At 39.0% G+C, this 18,411-nt stretch overlaps 1 protein-coding gene across 4 annotated transcripts in view; it reads left to right on the forward strand.

The window, feature by feature from the left end:
* Window positions 1-18,411, forward strand: part of LOC140734775 (ELKS/Rab6-interacting/CAST family member 1-like) — a 766,434-nt gene that overhangs the window by 77,186 nt on the left and 670,837 nt on the right. For 3 of the 4 annotated variants that reach the window (XM_073059261.1, XM_073059263.1, XM_073059264.1), the window contains exons 3-7: window positions 4,318-4,734; window positions 7,239-7,313; window positions 8,689-8,844; window positions 15,744-15,827; window positions 16,893-17,060. In XM_073059261.1, coding sequence (XP_072915362.1) covers window positions 4,318-4,734; window positions 7,239-7,313; window positions 8,689-8,844; window positions 15,744-15,827; window positions 16,893-17,060 — 900 coding nt within the window. The remainder of the gene's footprint in view (window positions 1-4,317; window positions 4,735-7,238; window positions 7,314-8,688; window positions 8,845-15,743; window positions 15,828-16,892; window positions 17,061-18,411) is intronic. The other variant, XM_073059262.1, reaches the window with a different exon arrangement.

Genomic DNA, 18,411 nt, shown 5'->3' on the forward strand with positions numbered 1-18,411 from the left:
TTTTTCATGCCGCCAAAAACATTTTGCCTCGTAACAGTAGACCAATAAAATTGATGAGTAGTTCACAGAGGTCCAATGAAATTGTACGATAAATCAAGCGCACTTTCACAATTAAATTATTGTAAATCAGTCATTTGTACTCACCCTCATCAACATGGAAAACACTTGAAGAAAAGCATTGTGCTGCCTTTATGGCAGTTATTTAGTTTATAATATTTTCGCTTAGTAATTCATTTGTTAGTATTTTCTAGTTAAAGTTAGAAGTGTTTTAAGTACCCGGTATATTTGTTTTCTGTACTACATCCCGGGATGCTATGACGTCACATCCGGTTTCGCCGCGTCTTGTGGGAAATACCGGTTTGCGATAAACGGGAAGGTGGGGGCATTAGACCCGAGCGAAACGCTGCTTTTAAGTTAAAGGCGATCAATAACTTTTCCTGGTAGGCTGCAGTATATATATTTTTTACCAGTCGTTAGGAGATATTGGAATGTTGTTCAGTAAAAAAGTATACGCAACGTAATTTGTGTGTTACCGATACGTATGTATATTTAAAAGTAGCCGCGTTACAGGCACGGTTCGAAAAAAAGCATTTGCAATATGTATTTGTTTATGTTACCATATGGATTTAATTAAAAGTTAAAAAATCCTCACGTGTAATATCTTTCTGTGTAAATATCTCATATTACAACGTGGGACACCTGTGGCCTAAAATCCGGTGCGGCTTGTACAAGTACAAAATTGATTTTCTTTCTAAAACTAGAGCCAGCGGCTTTTAATCAGGTGCGCTCTGTAGTGCGAAATCTACGGTAGTTTTATTCAGTTCTCATCCATGGTGGGTAGTTTAACAGCTTATAAACTTTTGTGAGTTGTTTAAAGGTATTGCAGTCACAAGGGTCGTTAAAAATTGTGGAGGTATTGAGATGGTCATTAGTCTTATCTTTGCATGAATGGAGGTGTGAACTGTTTTGGAGAAGCCGGGGTAGAAATGTGAGGATTGCATTGTAAGTAGCTGATGGGTGGTGTCGTACTCCACCCACTCTGTTCAGGGATGGATGACACTTGGGTCAGGATCAAAATCCATGAGGCGCAAGCCTTCAAAGAATACATCTACTTGGTGATAACAACATCAAATTTAGACAAGATGCCAAAAATAATTGATTGGACTTTTTAGACTGTGCAGTACTTATAAAAGAAAATGGACATCTAGATATTGAAGTTTAATGTTGTTAACTTATTAAATTAAGTGACTTTAAGTTTGCATTGTTAGCATTTATTATATAGTGGAAGTCAAGGAATGTCTTCAACGTCTTTCCCTGCTCTAGTCTAATGATGATGCAAAATGTTCTCTTTTCTGCTATTATTCAGCCCACCATCCCTCACCAGGCTTGGGTAAATCAGTATAAAAGTCCTGCCCTTTGATTTGTATTGCTATTTATTTGTAAGCTTTTTCAATTCGACTATTAAGGAACTAACTGTGTTAGTAAAATAAATAGTCTTGTTAGAATCCTATCATCCTTGTAGATGTCAACCTTTGCTCAGTTACTGGACAGTTTATTCACCAGTAAATGTATATTTCTCCAAATGTTCTGCTGTGCACTATAACCAGTTGTAATCCTTGAGGAATTATCAGGGAGATTTTTTTTAGAATTCTGTTTTCAGAAGTGTGGGTCGTGATGGTGTAAATTCTAATATATTTCCCCTTGTATGTAATTTTCCCCTCCCCCCACATTTAATAAAAGTGTTCCTGCAGGCAGGTGGTTATAGAAACAAAATTATGAAAGGGATAGATAAGATAGAGGCAGGAACTTCCACATCCTTCCTATAATGAGGCAGTCTCCACTGGTTGGTGAGACTAGAACTTGGGGACATAATCTCAAGATTCAGGGGAGTAGATTTAGGGTGGTGATGAGGAGGAACTGCTTTTTCCAGAGCGTGGTGAATCTGGAGTTCTCTGCCCCATAAAGCAGTGGAGGCTACTTCAGTAAATATATTTAAGAGACGGTTGGATAGATTTTTGCATAATAGGGGAAATGAGGGTTATGGGGGTAAAGGCAGGTGGGTGGAGATGAGTCCATGGCCAGATCAGCCATGATCTTATTGAATGGTGTAGCAGGCTCAATGGGCCAGATGGCCCACTCCTGCTCCTATTTCTTATGTTCTTCTAAATTTTAAGTGGTAGGTCTAGAGCACTTGTTGCCATTGTTTGGCATCCCAGTTCTCTGTTTTGATGTGTAGGTGAGTCTGTCGGATGTGTTTCCACTTCGGAGGAATGGCTTTTTGGCAGTAACTCTTCCATGAAAATCACTTCTGATAAGACTTTTCAGGACTGAAGAGGGTTATATTTAGGTTCCAGTGATTTCTCTTGAATTTCAAGGTGATAGCAGTGCTGGACTTCTGATTTAGAAGATTTTCTCTCATCTGCTCCACTCAGTTTCTGTGGCTGGCTGCTGCTTTTCTGGTCCTCAACATTGCTTGTTTCTTTATGCTTCTTCAGAAGAGCTTGGACTCCTGTCTGCTGCAAAGTTTCTGCTTGGGAGAGTCCTTGCAAATGCAAAAATGACCACCTTGTTGCTGTATTCACTCTTGCTTTGATGTAAGAATTGATGATTTGAAGGTTAAACTGTCATATCTGTCACACCCCCACCTATTAGTTTGATTGTTTGATTCCTTTTACACCTATTTCTGTTTCACTTAATCAGTTTAGTCTGTTATGTGTCAACATTTTTTTTGCTGCAAGCGTCATTTTAAGTGCTTGGACGACACAGGTGGATGACATCATTATAACAAAATGTGGACAGGTTTCTGGGACATTCAGCAGAAGAAGGAACAATGGACTACGAGCTACTAGCAGGAGAGCGAGCTGGGTGGAGATAGTTGAGGAGTTTGCTACAGCAGCGGATGAGTCTAATCCTTCATGTCCAGAGGATTGTGATAATTAGCGGCACGCAGTGCATATTGGATATGTGACTGTCACTTTACATGATCCATACTTGGATTTCTGGAGTATTCCTGTGGAGACCACTTTTTGTTAACCCATACATGGATTTGGGTGTTTTAGGTAGCGACCAGTTGTGTTAAGGAATATTCCGTGACTCACCGTGTAATATCCCTATTTTGGAACACTACTTAATGTCTGGAATCTTCTGTGACTGCTATCTTGTTTTCCCAGCATGGATCCTCTGGAATTTTCCGTGATCACCGCCTTGTGTCATCTTAGTGTGGATTTACAAGTTTTTTTTTCCTCACCTGTTTCCGTGGATTTTTGGAATCATCTGGATTGCCATTTCTGGGACTGTGTTTGAGTAGGATTTGAGAAGAACTGTTCCCAAACCTGACACTGTTTGTGAACTACAAAATGCATAGCACTGTTAATTTTTGTTCAGGGGAGTAATTTGTTTAATTGTCTGTAGTTTGGGTAGTTACTGAAAATATAGTTGTTTAACATTAAAATTGAGTCTGTGGTCTATTGCTGCTGGCACATAACAAGTCCATTCAACTCATTATGTCATTGATCATTAGCACCTGTTTGTTATCTTGTTTTAATCATGCACTGGGCTATGTACCAACAAAACAATCAAGTTTTTATTTTCAAAGTGGTCAATCAATGTTACTTTAACAAAATACAAAAATTTCTCCAACAATTTTTTGGAAATTATACATTTGAAAATCTAAAATTTGCTCTTTTCTACTGACATACTGATGCAAAATAAAGAGAACACATCTAAAACAAGGTGCCTTAAGACTCTAGCACAGTATTGTATATCAGAATGTAGTTATTCTGTGCAAATATCATCCATTCAGAACATGTATCAGATACATGTCCTGATATATGAAGTGAATGGGGAAAAAGAGACTCTGATGATATTTTCAATAATCTGGTAAAGTTTTGCAACCCTGTCTCTCTTTCCCTTTAACTGAAAATGAAATTGACAGTGAAGTTAATAATTATAGGCCAGTTTGTTTGCATCCAGTATCTGACTGCCTTGCTGCTGCCTTGCTGCCACTTCTTTAATAGAACCTGAGATTGCTTGGAGTGGAGGGATTTTACCTACCGGTACTTCAGAATCCAAAAAGCACTTAGTCTCAACTTCACTAATTTATACTGGCATTGTTTTGAGTTGTACAAACCAGAAATTCTTAAGTGTGCTAACCCTAATCACCATGCATAGTTTTTGATCTATATCAATTGTTTTTGAGAGATATTTCAGTCAAAAATAATATCTTTATTTTGAGAATGAAATAATGCCATTACATGCAGTATGGCATTAGATGTTTTACAAATATATTTTCTTAAACTATATCTTTCTGGGTTACAGCACCTTCAGATGACCATTCAGGCATTGCAGGATGAACTCCGCATTCAGCGTGATCTGAACCAGCTCCTCCAGCAGGATAGCAGCAGCAGATCAAGTGAACCATTTGTTGCTGAGCTGACTGAAGAAAATTTCCACCATCTTCATGCCGAACATGAGCGTCAGGCCAAGGAGCTATTCCTATTGCGCAAAACTTTGGAAGAAATGGAATTGCGCATCGAGACTCAGAAGCAAACCCTCAGTGCTCGTGATGAGTCAATTAAAAAACTCCTGGAGATGCTACAGAGCAAAGGACTCTCCTCAAAGGCAATAGAAGAAGACCATGAGCGAATACGGAGTCTAGCTGAAGCAGAAATGGTTGTGAACCAGTTGGAAAACATAATTGAACAAAAAGAAAAAGAAAATCATCAGCTAAGAGAAGTAAATTATTTTATACTATTTAATATAAAATTGATATAGAAAATTGGTTTAATCAGTGCTAAATGTGCATTATCTTTATTTAGCTTGTTCAACCTTTCCTCATAGCACGTTTTCTAGTTAGGGAAGCATCCTGGTCAATCTGCTCTGCGCTCTCTAAAACTTCCATGTCCTTCCAATAAGGAGGCCATCAGAACTGAACACACTACTCCCAAGTGAGATCTAACCTGAGTTTTATGAAGTAGGCTTTGAACTCTCCCCCAACGAATGAAGACCTATCATATGCCTTCTTAACCAGTCTATCAGCTGTTATGTTTGCTCTTAATAAAGACAAATGCCTTGGGTTTTATGTTAGAACATTTTATTACTGAATTGCTACTCAATCCTGTGCGTGAACAACCTTGTCACTATCTCAGTTTCTGGTTCTGGGTGAACCCCTCGCATTGCCCGCTGGGAGCCGAAGTTCTTTAATATGCATGCATAATAACACATCAGCTTGTGCAGCAACTTCGTGGGATTTATGGACTTTGACCCCAAGATCCTTCTATTCCTCCACACTGTCAAGAATCCTGCTATTAAATTGTATTCTTCCGAAGTGTATCACTTCACACTTAGCTGAATTGAACACAATCTGCCATTTCTCAGCCCAGCTCTACATCATGTCAGTCCTGTTGTAACCTAGGACAACCTCCTACACTATCCACAACACCACTAACTTCTGTATCATCTGTAAACTTACTAACCCACCCCTTCTCTTCCTCATCCAAATTATTAATAAAAATCATAAAGAACAGGCGTTCTAGATTAGATCCTTGGAGATCATCACTAGCCACTGACCTCCAGGTAGAGTATCTTCTGAATCTACACAGCCAAATTTTCCTAGATTTCATCTCTCCTAACTTTCTGAATGAGCCTACCATGGGGAATCTTGACGAATGCCTTACTAAAATCTATTTTGACCACATCCACCATCCTCCCTTCATCAATTTGTTTTGCCACTTTCTTGAAAAAGTAATTCAGGCTCATGAGGCATGACATGCGCTCACAAAGCCATGCTGATTATCCCTAATCAGACTGCTTCTCCAAATACACTTGAAAGATTCCAAGAATCTTTTCCAATAGTTTCCTTACTGCTAATACAAGACTCACTGGTCTGTAATTCCCAAGATTATTCCTATGATCAATTTTGAGCAAAGGAGTAATATTTGTCACCCTCCAATCTTGTTCTGCTTTTGCAGCCAGTGAGAACACAAAGATTAGTGCCAATGGCTTAGCAATTGTTTCCCTTGCTTCCTATCGTAACCTGGGGTATATCCTGTTAGGGCCCAAGGATTTATCTAACCTAGTGCTTTTCAAAAGTTCCAGCACTGAACCTTAACCTCCATTCTACACTGACCTCTTTTGTCAAGGTCTTCTCACCAATGAATACTAAAGCAAAGTAATCATAAGGACTTCCCCCTAACTCTGACTCCAGGCCTGTTTTCCCCTCTTATATCTCATTGGCTGCACTTTCACTCCAGTCATCCTCCTGTTTTTCACTTCTGTGTAGAATTCCTTGTTATTTTCTCTAATCCTTCTCACCAAGGCTCTCTCAAGCCCCCACTGCCAAGCCAGTCTGCTTCTAGCTCTCCTAAGTCCATTCTTAAGCTCCTCCCTGGCTATGTTACAACTCTTGAGCCCTGCTACATGTTTGCTTCCTAAACCTTAAATGTGTTTCTTTCCACTTGACTTAATATTCTGCTTCTTTTGTCAACCATGGTTCCTTCGCTGTACCATCTTTACCCCTGGCTCAATGGGACAAACCTATCCTGAACCCCATGTAAGTATTGAATACATAGTCGTTTCAAATTAGAAGGGCAACCAGTATTTTAGTTATTGTTGTAAGAAGGTATCAGTATAGGAAGGGGATTCCTGTAATCATACAGGGTTCTGGTGAGACTACACCTGAAACATTGTCTGCATATCTAGTTTTCCACAATAGAGAGTTAATCATTAGTTCACCAAGTTGTCTCCTGACAAATGTATTGTGTGGGCAGAGGTTGTCACACTGGGTTTGTTCTGTACAATATAGAAGAATAGAAGCATTTTGTTTTATCTGATCATTTAGGAAACTGAGTGGTTCGGTATGTGGCTCTTCAGATAATCTTTGTTGTTCTCCCTCACAATACCCTGGGCACCTAGTTCCTGCACTCCCTTTAAGCTTAACTGGTTCAATAGAAAATTCATTACCCTATTGTGTGATATCTTTTTAAAAGCCGCATTGGTGTATTAACAACAATAACAATTCAAGCACTTTGAACTTGGCAGAAGTCCACGTTCTCTACTGGTTGCCAATATCCCATTAAATCATTAGTCAAAATATTAATTGTATAGGTAAATAACCTACTGCCTGTGTCACAAGAATAATCCAGCATCCAATCCCATGACAAAATTAAATGTACTAAAGACATCAGATTCAGAATGTGCCTTTGTTATGGACTTGATTGCACACTGCTTTATTTCCTCAGGATTTTCAACGGAGATGCGAAGTAGCACCAGAATCGGCCAAGACAAAAGCATTGCAAACGGTCATTGAAATGAAGGTAGATTAGAATTTCATTTTTTCCCCTATGTAAAGATATTATCGACACGCCTTCAGCAGATGCTGTATTGAGTGGTATATTGAAAAGTTACATTCACATACCGAAACCTAAAATGAAAAGTGGATTGAAGGTCCAAATAGCAATTTGCTTTGAAATAGAGCTGTGAGTTGATATTTCTCCTGTTTTAGTCAACTTTGAATAGAAGTACTGTTATTTTTGGTTATGGAAGAATTGTGGATGTTTATCGATTTTAGGTTTCTCGTTTTGTACATTAATTTAAGTTTTTCCAATAATCTTAAGTGAGTTAATATTTGGAATTTTGTATTCTTGATAATGCATGTTAGTACTAATTAGGGCTGCTGGGTTCACCAGAAAAAAAATTCTGATCTTTTAGAAGTCATCCCATCTGGACCATGAGATTTTGGACCTTATGATACTGACTTTCGAATTTAAAATAAAATAAATGAATTTAAGAACACAGCAGAAGAGTTGGCCAATAATTAAACATTGGTTTTAATTTGGATTCAAAATGAAAGTCCAAATGCTGTTTGTTTGTCCCTGTATATAATAAAAAAAAAATCAGAATTTTTATGTAGTGGTTTCAACTTTTTGTAGAGTTGTGATTTTAATTTAAGGCAATACCACATAGAAGGTGTCTGTTCAACTCCTGTTTCCATGTTGACACTTTAAATATCAACTTCAATTGCATGTTTATTTATTCAAATCCCTTGCCACTGTGTTGAGTCTGCTTGTATAATTATTTGTGGCTAAGTGTAAAGTATAGAATCTAAATCTTGGCTAAGGGCATTTATAGACATAAGTATAAATGATTAATACTTTTATTCAGATTAAAGTTTAAATAGTTGATTTTTTTTTTTGTTAACACTAGTCACTCATGGTCACTGTTAAACAACTTGCCAGGATAGGTCTTCAGAGATATTGACACCCAGGAACCTAAAACTACCCACCTTTTCTACTACCAACCCTTCAATAAGGACTGGTATGTGTTCTCTCAATTGGCCTTTCCTCAAGTCCACAATCAGTTTCTTGGTCTTAATGATGCTGTGTGGAAAGTTTTTGTGATACCATTCAACCAGTCAATCTAGTTCACTTCTGTGCATCTCTTTGTCATCATCTGAGATTCTGCTGGCAGAAGTTGTATCATCAGTGAGCTTATAGATGGCATTAGCCACTGTGCTAAAGAGAGTTGGTAGTGGGCTAAAAGCAACTTTGGTAATAACTTGAAGATAGTTCTTTATCTAAAGGAAAGGAGTACTTTCATTACAATCATTTGATTAATTTAATGGCTAGAAATTCAAAGCAATCCCTTTTTATTTGAAGTAACAGTTTATACCTTTTGTTTATTAAACTGTAGGATAGTAAAATCTCCGTACTGGAGCGGAATATTCAAGATCTTGAGGATGAGATACAGATGCTTAAATCCAATGGAGCACTGAGCACTGAGGAGAGAGAAGAAGAGATGAAACAGATGGAAGTATACAGGAGTCATTCCAAGTTTATGAAGAATAAGGTATATAATGCAGATTGTATCCTGAAAAATTGTTCAAGTTATCAATGAAACCTCTTAAATAATAGTTACTTTTATTTGCCATTAGTATGTAGAGTTGGAAGCATATCAGAATACTATATCTAATGTTTCTAGGTTAGATAGTATTAACTCACAAATCATTACTTTGTACTTAAGTTTTCAATGTTTTTGATGTTTTGGGAATTACTGCCCGTACCCATTCAAAATGGAGGCAGAGCAACATTTGCGTTGGCCTTTCATTAGGAGCAACAGAGGTGAGTATTGTAAGGTGTGGATCACTTTTAAAATTACTTGGCTAACTTCTGTTGTGCCCTTCAACTGCACCATCTGTGTAAGAATCTGGGGTTGTCCTCTTGATCGCTAAAGCACATACAAAACCAGAAAGAAGGAACTGCATAAGGAAAAAAAATAGTTCTTTTCCATCTCTTTTCAGCACAATATAGGTGATGTGCCTTCATCACTTTATTTGCCATTCAGGTTTGCAGATGATATTTGCTATATTTCAAGAAGTACATTTGGAAAAGACTGAGGATAAATTGATTTACATCCATGACAATCATCAATCCCTTATGCAAAGAAAAAGTTTTAGAATACAGTACACCAATCATCAAATTGTTGTTCGAACTTAATGATGCCTGTGCTTCATGAGAATTGGATAAATAATCCATCGGAGCATCCAAAACTATAAATTGGTCAATTAATTATGAGCATCACAAAGATCACCACATCAAGGTAGCTTTAATAATGGGCACCAATCGCATCCTAAATAAACTTGTGTTTCAAAGGAGTTAATATGCTGAGTGGCACTGATTCTTTCCGACTTGGTGAATATTTGGCTCCCACATTAATTAATGCATACTTAAATCAAACTACTGTATATAAATAATGCCAGAGAGAGACCAACAAACAGATCCTCATCTTCTCCAGGTATACAAGGGATGTAAAAAATCTAGTTAAGTAGAAAAGAAAAGTTCAAGAATCTAGGTACTGTTAGAGCTCTGGAAAATTACAAGGGTGCCTGGAAGGAGCTTAAGAATGAAATTAGGAGAGCTAGAAGGGGCTATGAGAAGGCCTTGGTGAGCAGGATTAAGGAAGACCTCAAGGCATTTGACAGGTATGTGAAGACCAAGAAGATGAGCCGTGTGAGAATAGGACTAATTCGGTACAATAGTGGAAACGTGCATGGAGCCGGAGAAGATAACGGAACCATTAAAGAATACTTTCAGTGGTGAATACCGAAGCAAAAAGACCTAGGCAATTATGGGGATGATTTGCAGCAGACTGAAACATTTCAATGTATAGACATTAAGAAAGAGGATGTGCTGGAGTTATTGAAAGATATTAAGTTAAATAAGTCACGGGGACCTGATGAAATATACCCCAGGGTACTGTGGGAAGCGAGGGAGGAGTTTACTGAGCCTCTGCTGATTATCTTTGCATCATCAGTAGGAACGAAAGAAGTATCACAGGATTGGAAGGTTACAAATGTTGTTCCCTTGTTCAAGAAAGGGAGTAAAGATAACCCTGGAAATTATAGACTAGTGAGTCTTACTTTAGTGGTGCAAGTTGTTGGAGGCAGGATTTATGAGCATTTGGAGAGACATAATCTGATTAGGGATAGTCAGCATGGCTTTGTCAAGGGTGGGTCATACCTTATAAGCCTAATTGAATTCTTTGAGAAGGTAAGAAAGTGTATTGATGAAGGTAGAGCAGTGGATGTAGTGTATATGGGTTTCAGTAAAGCAATTGATTAAGTTCCCCATGCAAGGCTCATTCAGAAAGTAATGAGGCATGGGATCAAAGGAGGCCTTGCTTTGTGGATCTAGAATTGGCTTGCCCACAGAAGGCAAAAAGTGTTTGTAGATGGTTCCTATTCTGCATGGAGGACAGTACCAGTGGTGTTCCGCAGGGATGTGTTCTGGGACCCCTTCTCTTTGTGATTTTTATAAATGAGCTGGATGAGGATGTAGAAGATTAGGTAAGTGAGTTTGCTGATGACACAAAAGTTGGGAATGTTGTGGATAGTCTGAAGGGTTGTTAGAGGTTACAGCGGGACATCAATAGGATGCAGAACTGGGATGAGAAGTGGCAGATGGAGTTCAACCCAGATAACTGTAAGTGGTTCATTTTGGAAGGTCAATTTTGAAGGCAGAATATAATATTAATGGTAAGACTCTAGGCAGGGTTGAAGATCAGTGAGATCTTGGGGTTCATGTCCACAGGACACTCAAAAGCTGCTGTGCAAGTTGACAGTGTTGTTAAGGCATAATGTGTGATGGCCTTCATCAACCATGGGATTGTGTTCAGGAGCTGTGAGATAATGTTAAAGTTATATAACACATTAATTAGACCCCACTTGGAGTATTGTATTCAGTTCAAGTCACCTCAGAATCAGAATGTGGTTTATTACCACTGGCGTGTGATGTGAAATTTGTTAAATTAGCAGCAGCAGTTCAATGCAATACATAATCTAGCAGAGAGAAAAAAATAATAAATAAAAAAATAATAATAAATAAACATCCTCACTGCAGGAAAGATATGAATATTATAGAGTAGTGGTCACCAACCTTTTGAAGCCCAAGATCCCCTACCTCAGCCTTAGTAAAAGGCAAGATCGACTCCAAATCGATTAGTTACACGCATGCGCATCGGGGAAGAAAAGACTGGAAGTAAAACCCCGCAACCCGGAAATAGAAATAATGTATGAACACCAGGGGTCACCATCCTTTCTTCGCACTGCTGTCCGGTTTAATATTGAGAAAATTCTTGCGGACCAGCCGACTGGGGGGGGGGGGTGTAGGGGGTATAATCAACACGACCGGAATACAGCGATTCTCGAAGCAGGTTCCTTATGTCCAGTCTATTCCGCAATTTACTTTTTGTGGCTCTCAGCACTTAGCTTCTGTCCAGTTTGCTCACGTTTTTAATGCTGGAAAAAAACCCAGCGGGTATGTATTTAAGTGCAGGGTGCTTGGACTCAAGGTGCCGAAGCAGTTCTGAGGGCTTCATTGCCTCATTAGACAGCCTCTGGGCCCAAGCTCCAGTCTCCCGCCCGCTGCCTTGGCCAGGTGCGTCTGTTCCCGTACTGGGGCCGTGGCGGTCGCAGTCCGGAGAGAGCGACTGACCGACCAAGCGAGGAGTGCGACAGGATGCGCCTGCCCCCCTTGTAGCATCTATTGGCCAACAAAAGTTTGTTTCAGTAGACTGCAGCGCGGTAGCTGCTCTGCTACTTGCGAGACCCTGAGCCCGAATTAGGTCGTCTGCGAATATTTTAGCACCGGGTTCCCCACCAATATTTAGTGTGCCGAACAGGTTTAGAGGCGGTGCCCATCTGTCCGCGCTCCAGGCTGGTAGCAACAGCACTTCTCGCCGGCTGCACGAAGCGCTGGTTACCCGAGGCCAACCAGTGATTCCTGGCGCGCTTGGGTAATGACCTCGCGTGCGTTCAATTTCAACAGTGGGTGTGACAGGGAATGAGGAAAGGTGCAGCTGACTCATTGTTTACTTGCGGCCCGGTGGTTGGGGACCAGCGCATGGCGGGGGAGCTACACGCATGCACGCTGGGCAGAAACAACGGAACTAAAACCCTGCAACCCGGAAACAATCTTTCAACAGTATTTGTGTATTTATTTTTCAATTTTTTTCGTGATCTACTGGGAAAGTCTCAAAGATTGACCAGTCAATCGCGATCGACGGGTTGGCGACCACTACTATAGAGAGAGTGCAGAGGGGATTTACAAGGATGTTTCCTGGATTGGAGGGTGTACCTTATGAGGACAAGTTGTGTGAACTTGGTCTTTTCTCCTTGGAGTGACAGAGGATGAGAGGTGACTTGATAGAGGTGTATAAGATGAAGAGGGGCATTGCTCGTGTGGATAGCCAGAGGCTTTTTCCCAGGACTGAAATGGCTATCATGAGGGGGTATAGTTTAAGGTACTTGAAAGTAGGTGCAAGGGGGATGTCAGAGATAAGTCTTTTTTTTATACAAAGAGTGGTTGGTGTGTGGAACACACTGCCTACGACAGTGGTGGAGGTAGATACAATGGGGTCTTTCAGGAGATTCTTGGATAGGTTGCCTAGAAAAGTAAAGGGCTTTGTGGTGGGGTAATTCTAGAGTACATTACATGGTCGGCACAAAATTGTGAGTCAAAGGGCCTGTAATGTGCTGTGGATTTCTATGATTCTGAAACATTTAAATTCTTAGATGAATTGGGGTGCTAATTAGAGTTCTTACTGGTCTCAGCTCTAGCACTCACACATCATGCCAGAAATACTGTACTTTTATATTTGCCTGCCTTGTTTTTGTCAAGATTCTGTGAACCACTGGAAATATCTGAAATTGCCAATCCATTGGTGGTTCTTTAGATATTTTGGGGGGGGGGGGGGGTTGTGTTTTTAAGATATCTTGTTGTTCTACTTATTATGTCATTAATTTCATCTGTGATGTAGTTGGGGTTTGCAAACATTTGGACTTAAAATCTTGTCCGAAGTACAGAACTTAATTAAGGCACCCTTGGTTTTACCTGCCTTGATGGATGTGCATGGTTTTAACCAGAATCTGAGCAGGGTTTAGGTGATGTGGCCTCTTAATGTCTCAGTGGCAAGGCAAATGCAGCACTTCCAGTGAATGTAGTAACCTGAATTAACAATGGACAATAACATCGCATCCTGCCCTTTGATCAGAGTGACATTCAAGCACTTTGAAATGAATTTATAAATATTGCTCTAGCTACATCCAAGAACAACAGGCAACTTTTGCTAAAATAACATTATTGAGTAAATTCAAATATTACAAATTTTGCTTTCAGCAATGCTTCTGGAGGCTATTAACAAATTATTTATCAAGTCAGTTTGAATTTTGCTACCAACTATCTCCAAAGCAGATACAGCTTCTTTATAGAAAATGGGAAGACTAAGTGTGCCACAGAAAACTTCCATTAATTAGCCTTGTGGGCTGCTTGGTATTCAGCTATCTTATCAGGTGGAATAATTGCGTAGGGTTTGACCCAGTGATGGTAATAGCACATATCTGGCATTTTTTTGGGAGTTCCTGTAACTGAAGGAGCTTCCATTTGTCAGAATACATTGATTTTCAGGTGGCTTGCTTCAGAGAAACATTTCTGCAAATTTTTTTTCTTTTGAAACATTAGATTAGGTAAGCAGGCATTAATATTTTAATCCATTTGACCGTTTGATTCTGCATTGGTAACAATGTTAATCCACTCTTCATTTTATGGTCTGAATCTAAATTTTGGTTGTACAGTTTCTGGATTTTTAAAAAAAGAATTTTAGTCTCTTTTCAAAGAGTCATACAGTTGGCCCTCCTTATCTGCAGGTTCCGCATGTGCGGATTCAACCAACTGTGGATCAGGAAAACCCAGAAGTTTTCCCTCCAGCACTTGTTGTTTGAATATGTACTCACCTTTTTTTTTCTTGTCATTATTCCCTAAACAATACAATATAACAATTATTTACATAGCATTTACATTGTATGGTATTACAAGTAATCTAGAGATGATTTAAAGTACAGGCAGTCTTTAAGTTGAATTTGTATGTAAGTCGGAGCAGGTACATCCGGTGTTTAGCGTCAGTTAGTCAAACGTTTGTCTTAGTATATCTATATATTTTACCTTTCTGTGCATATAAAACACTTAAGAAATGTATGTATTTCAATAATTAAACCACTGCGTTGCTTAGTAATAATTGTAGCTTTCATTGGGGCAGGGCCTTTCGCATGCTCCATTATTCTCACTTTATCTTTTAAAATTGTTCCGATCGTTGACCGACTGTAGCCCAACGCTTTACGTCAACAGAACAGAAACACTGCAGATTCAGCAGCAGCTACGGGCAGCAGGTCCTGAGCTACGCCGGGTCCTAAGGTCCACCACACTGAGGCATGTTAAATTATGGACTTGAGCATCTGTGTTTTTTGGTATCCACGGGGGGTCCCGGAACCAATCCCACGTGGATAAGGAGAGCTGACTGTATACGCATTGTTCTTTGAATAAGGGAATGGTGCATATCAACCAACTCAGTGCACATGTTCTAATGAGATAAAGGTGGATATGCTCACCAATGGGAGAATTGTACTTGGGTCTAAACCAGTTTTCATCTGATTCGTATCTATAAATATATTCCACCAAGGCTTATCTGAAAATTATCATTAGTAAATCTGAAATGAATCATTTTCTGTTCATTAGCAAAGCATACAGGGATGACTTGTAGTGCAACAATGTGGAGATGATCTCTCTAGCCAATGTCTGTAAATAGGGTCAATGAACTTTGACTTGAGTGCGTATCTGCAGTGCCTACTTAATCATTACTGAGCTCAGCACCTTCGTTGTTGACAAATGCTTGCAAGTTTCATGTGTTTTTTTTTAAGTAGTAGAAAATGTTCTGACATGTTACTTTTTTGAATTTCTTTTGGCTGGTATCTTCTGTTCAGAGTAAATTAAAAAGAATGAGATCTTTCATAATTGTAGGTTACTTATAACTATGCAGTCCTAATTTATAGAACAAATACAAAGTATGGGCATTCTTTTGTAAAAATAAATTAAAGTTCACAATTTCTCTATGTTTGCAGAATATTATATTTGGAAAACATGAAGATTGAAAACTTACAAACTTGCTATTATTTGGTGCTACACAAAAGTAGAACAATGTGGAATCTAGAGGTCTTGATCTTTTATATTACAAAATTCAGGAAGTCTGTGATGTGTTATCTTATTACTTTGTAATTCCAAACCAACTGAGTAATTATTCTTAGGAATTAGTTTTTGAATTTCTGTTTCTATACAGAATTATTTTGCCAAAATTTATTTTGGGGTTTGCAGGAAATATATTGTATGTAATGACTAAAAATGGTAACAATGTTCTGACAGGTAGAACAATTGAAAGAAGAGCTAAATTCCAAAGGGGTCCAGACTGAAGAGCTAAGAAAAAAAGTATCTGCTCTCCAGCTCGAGGTCTCTGCCGTAAGAGTTAACATTTGTCGTGCTTCTGATTATTGCAAACTTGGCTCACTCTCATTTTAGTACTTGGTTCTACATTAAACTATCCCTCTTACTTTCAGCTTGCTCTTTGTAAAATAATTTGTATTGAATTGACTACTTCCCCTTATTTGCTGTACAATTTCTTTCACTTGGACTTGCTCCCTTTGAAATTTCAGGGTCACTTCTTGGGCTGTTAATTTTTCTTAAGCTAAGTGCTTTTTAATGTGTGAAATATAGAATAACTGTTTTCCTCAGAATAAATAGATTTTGGTGATTGCTAATTGCACTAATGTCTAAAATGCATAGCTACCTGTTCTTCCTGTGTTACCTTGCACTTGTACACTGGGTAAATTGTAAGGTAAGGTAAAGGAGATTATCACAGTTTGTATTTGTTTAAAACAAGATTTGCTTTGCACTTGTGCTTATTGGTTGCTGTGCTGCAGTGAATTACAATAATAAAAATTATGATTTAAGAAATAGTCTTGCAAGTAGATAGAACCAGGGCTTAAATATCTTGAACTTTTTTTTAATAGATCCATGGTTGATCTGCTATTTCTTCCACTTCCCTCCCTCCCATTACAATGCATTGACAAATGTTTTATTGGTTATAAAAACATATCCAAAATTCAAAATGTATGTATAGATATTAATGAAGAAGGGATTTAGAAGTGGCATGTTTGAGATGTATTAAATTGAGCCGTAGTTGGGGTACATAGCCAGAGTCTATCGTTATGGTATGGGTATCTGAAACTAGAGGGGACACATAAGGTTAGAGGGAAGAGGTTTAAAGGAGATCTGAAGAGCAGAATTTTCACACAGCAGTTAGTATCTCGAATGACAGAAGAAGGCAGAAGCCATAACAGCATGAAAGCGGCATCTTGACAGGTACTTGAATGAGCAGGATGTAGAGAGATATGGAATTAATGCAGGTAAATGGTTTACTATGGACAGGAATGCTGGTTGGTATGATAAAATAGCTTAAATGTGATATGATATTGGTAGTGATTTTATACAGAATTGGTGCCTTCTATTTCTCAGGTAGATCAAGTGAAACAGGAACTTTCCAGAAAGGAAACAGATCTACTTGCTTTGCAAACCAAACTTGAAACGTTGGCAAACCAATTTTCAGACAGCAAGCAGCATGTGGAAGTGCTGAAAGAATCGCTCACAGCAAAGGAACAGAGAGCTGCCATTCTGCAGACTGAGGTAAATTTACACATACTATTCAGATTCAGATTTAGTTTATTGTCATTTAGAAACCACGAATGCAATGCAGTTAAAAAATGAGACAAGGTTCCTCCAGAATGATATCACAAAAGCATATGACAAAACAGACTACGCCAGAAAATCCACATGACGTTTGGCAATCCCCAATCCAGAGTCCGGAGAAGCTGCTGCATATTAATATCGCGCTACCTTCTTAGCGCGTTCCCCGGAAAGGAGCTCCAAATCCACCAGACAAACAAGACCAAAAACTAAAGCTACAAGACCTGCACAAAACCACATAGTTACAACATATAGTTTCAACAGTGCAAACAATAGCATAGTTGATAAAAAACAGATCATGGGCACAGTAAAAATAGTCCAAAGATGTTAAAAGACTACAAGTTCAAAAGAAACCACCACATAGTTCCCACAAGTTCTCAGGGTCCCGATTGACTCGTCATCCCATGCCGGTGGCAGAAGGGAATACCCCAGCTATGGACTTCCACGGCGCCGCCTGACTCAGCCACGCAGATACAGCACACAATGAAAGCGACCTGAGCGGACTCCGAGTCCATCGACAGTCCGTTGAACCTCCGACCATCCCCTCCAGCACAGCTTCTCCGAGCACCATCCTCTGCCAAGCGTATTAAGACGACCCCGCCAACGGCCATCGGCAACAGGCAACGCGACCCCGAGGACTGGGGGCCTGTCCTTCCCAGCAGAGACCCGACCTCACAGCAGCAGCAGCAATGAAGAGTGAGATGTAGTAAAGCTTCTGGAGATTTGAAAATGGAGGTCCCTTATCGCATCACATTGAAGTTTATTTGAGCATGATTATTTAAAGAAATATTCCATAAGACAAAGGAGCAGTATTAGGCTATTCGGCACGTCAAGTCCGCTCTGCCATTATATCATGGCTGATTTATTATCCCTCTGAACCCTATTCTCCAAACTTCTTATTTCTGGCAAGACTAGTATCCTTAATTCCTGCAAATTATTTGTTCCGATGTACCCAAAGCCTCTGTGACAGTAATTCCAGGGTTGGGGTGTGTTGTCATAGCATCTTGCTGCCAGAAAAGTTGATGTCATTCAGTCAATAAGTGTAAAATGTGGATGTGGGAATCTACAATGCAAGGATGAAAACAAAAAAAATGCATGGTTTGAATGAGAGTTAAATTAAGTCTGTTAAGTCTTTCACCTGAACTATAATCAACTAATACAGCCATACAGTATGGTTGAATTACTAAAATAAAAATACTATTTTATTTTGTGCTGTTTCCATTTAAAATAAAAAATAATCTTGTATTCAAAATATTAAATAGAAATGCTTGCTTGCTGACCTATATTTTAA

This window comes from Hemitrygon akajei, chromosome 10, assembly GCF_048418815.1.
Source record: "Hemitrygon akajei chromosome 10, sHemAka1.3, whole genome shotgun sequence".
In the NCBI taxonomy this organism is placed as follows: domain Eukaryota; kingdom Metazoa; phylum Chordata; class Chondrichthyes; order Myliobatiformes; family Dasyatidae; genus Hemitrygon; species Hemitrygon akajei.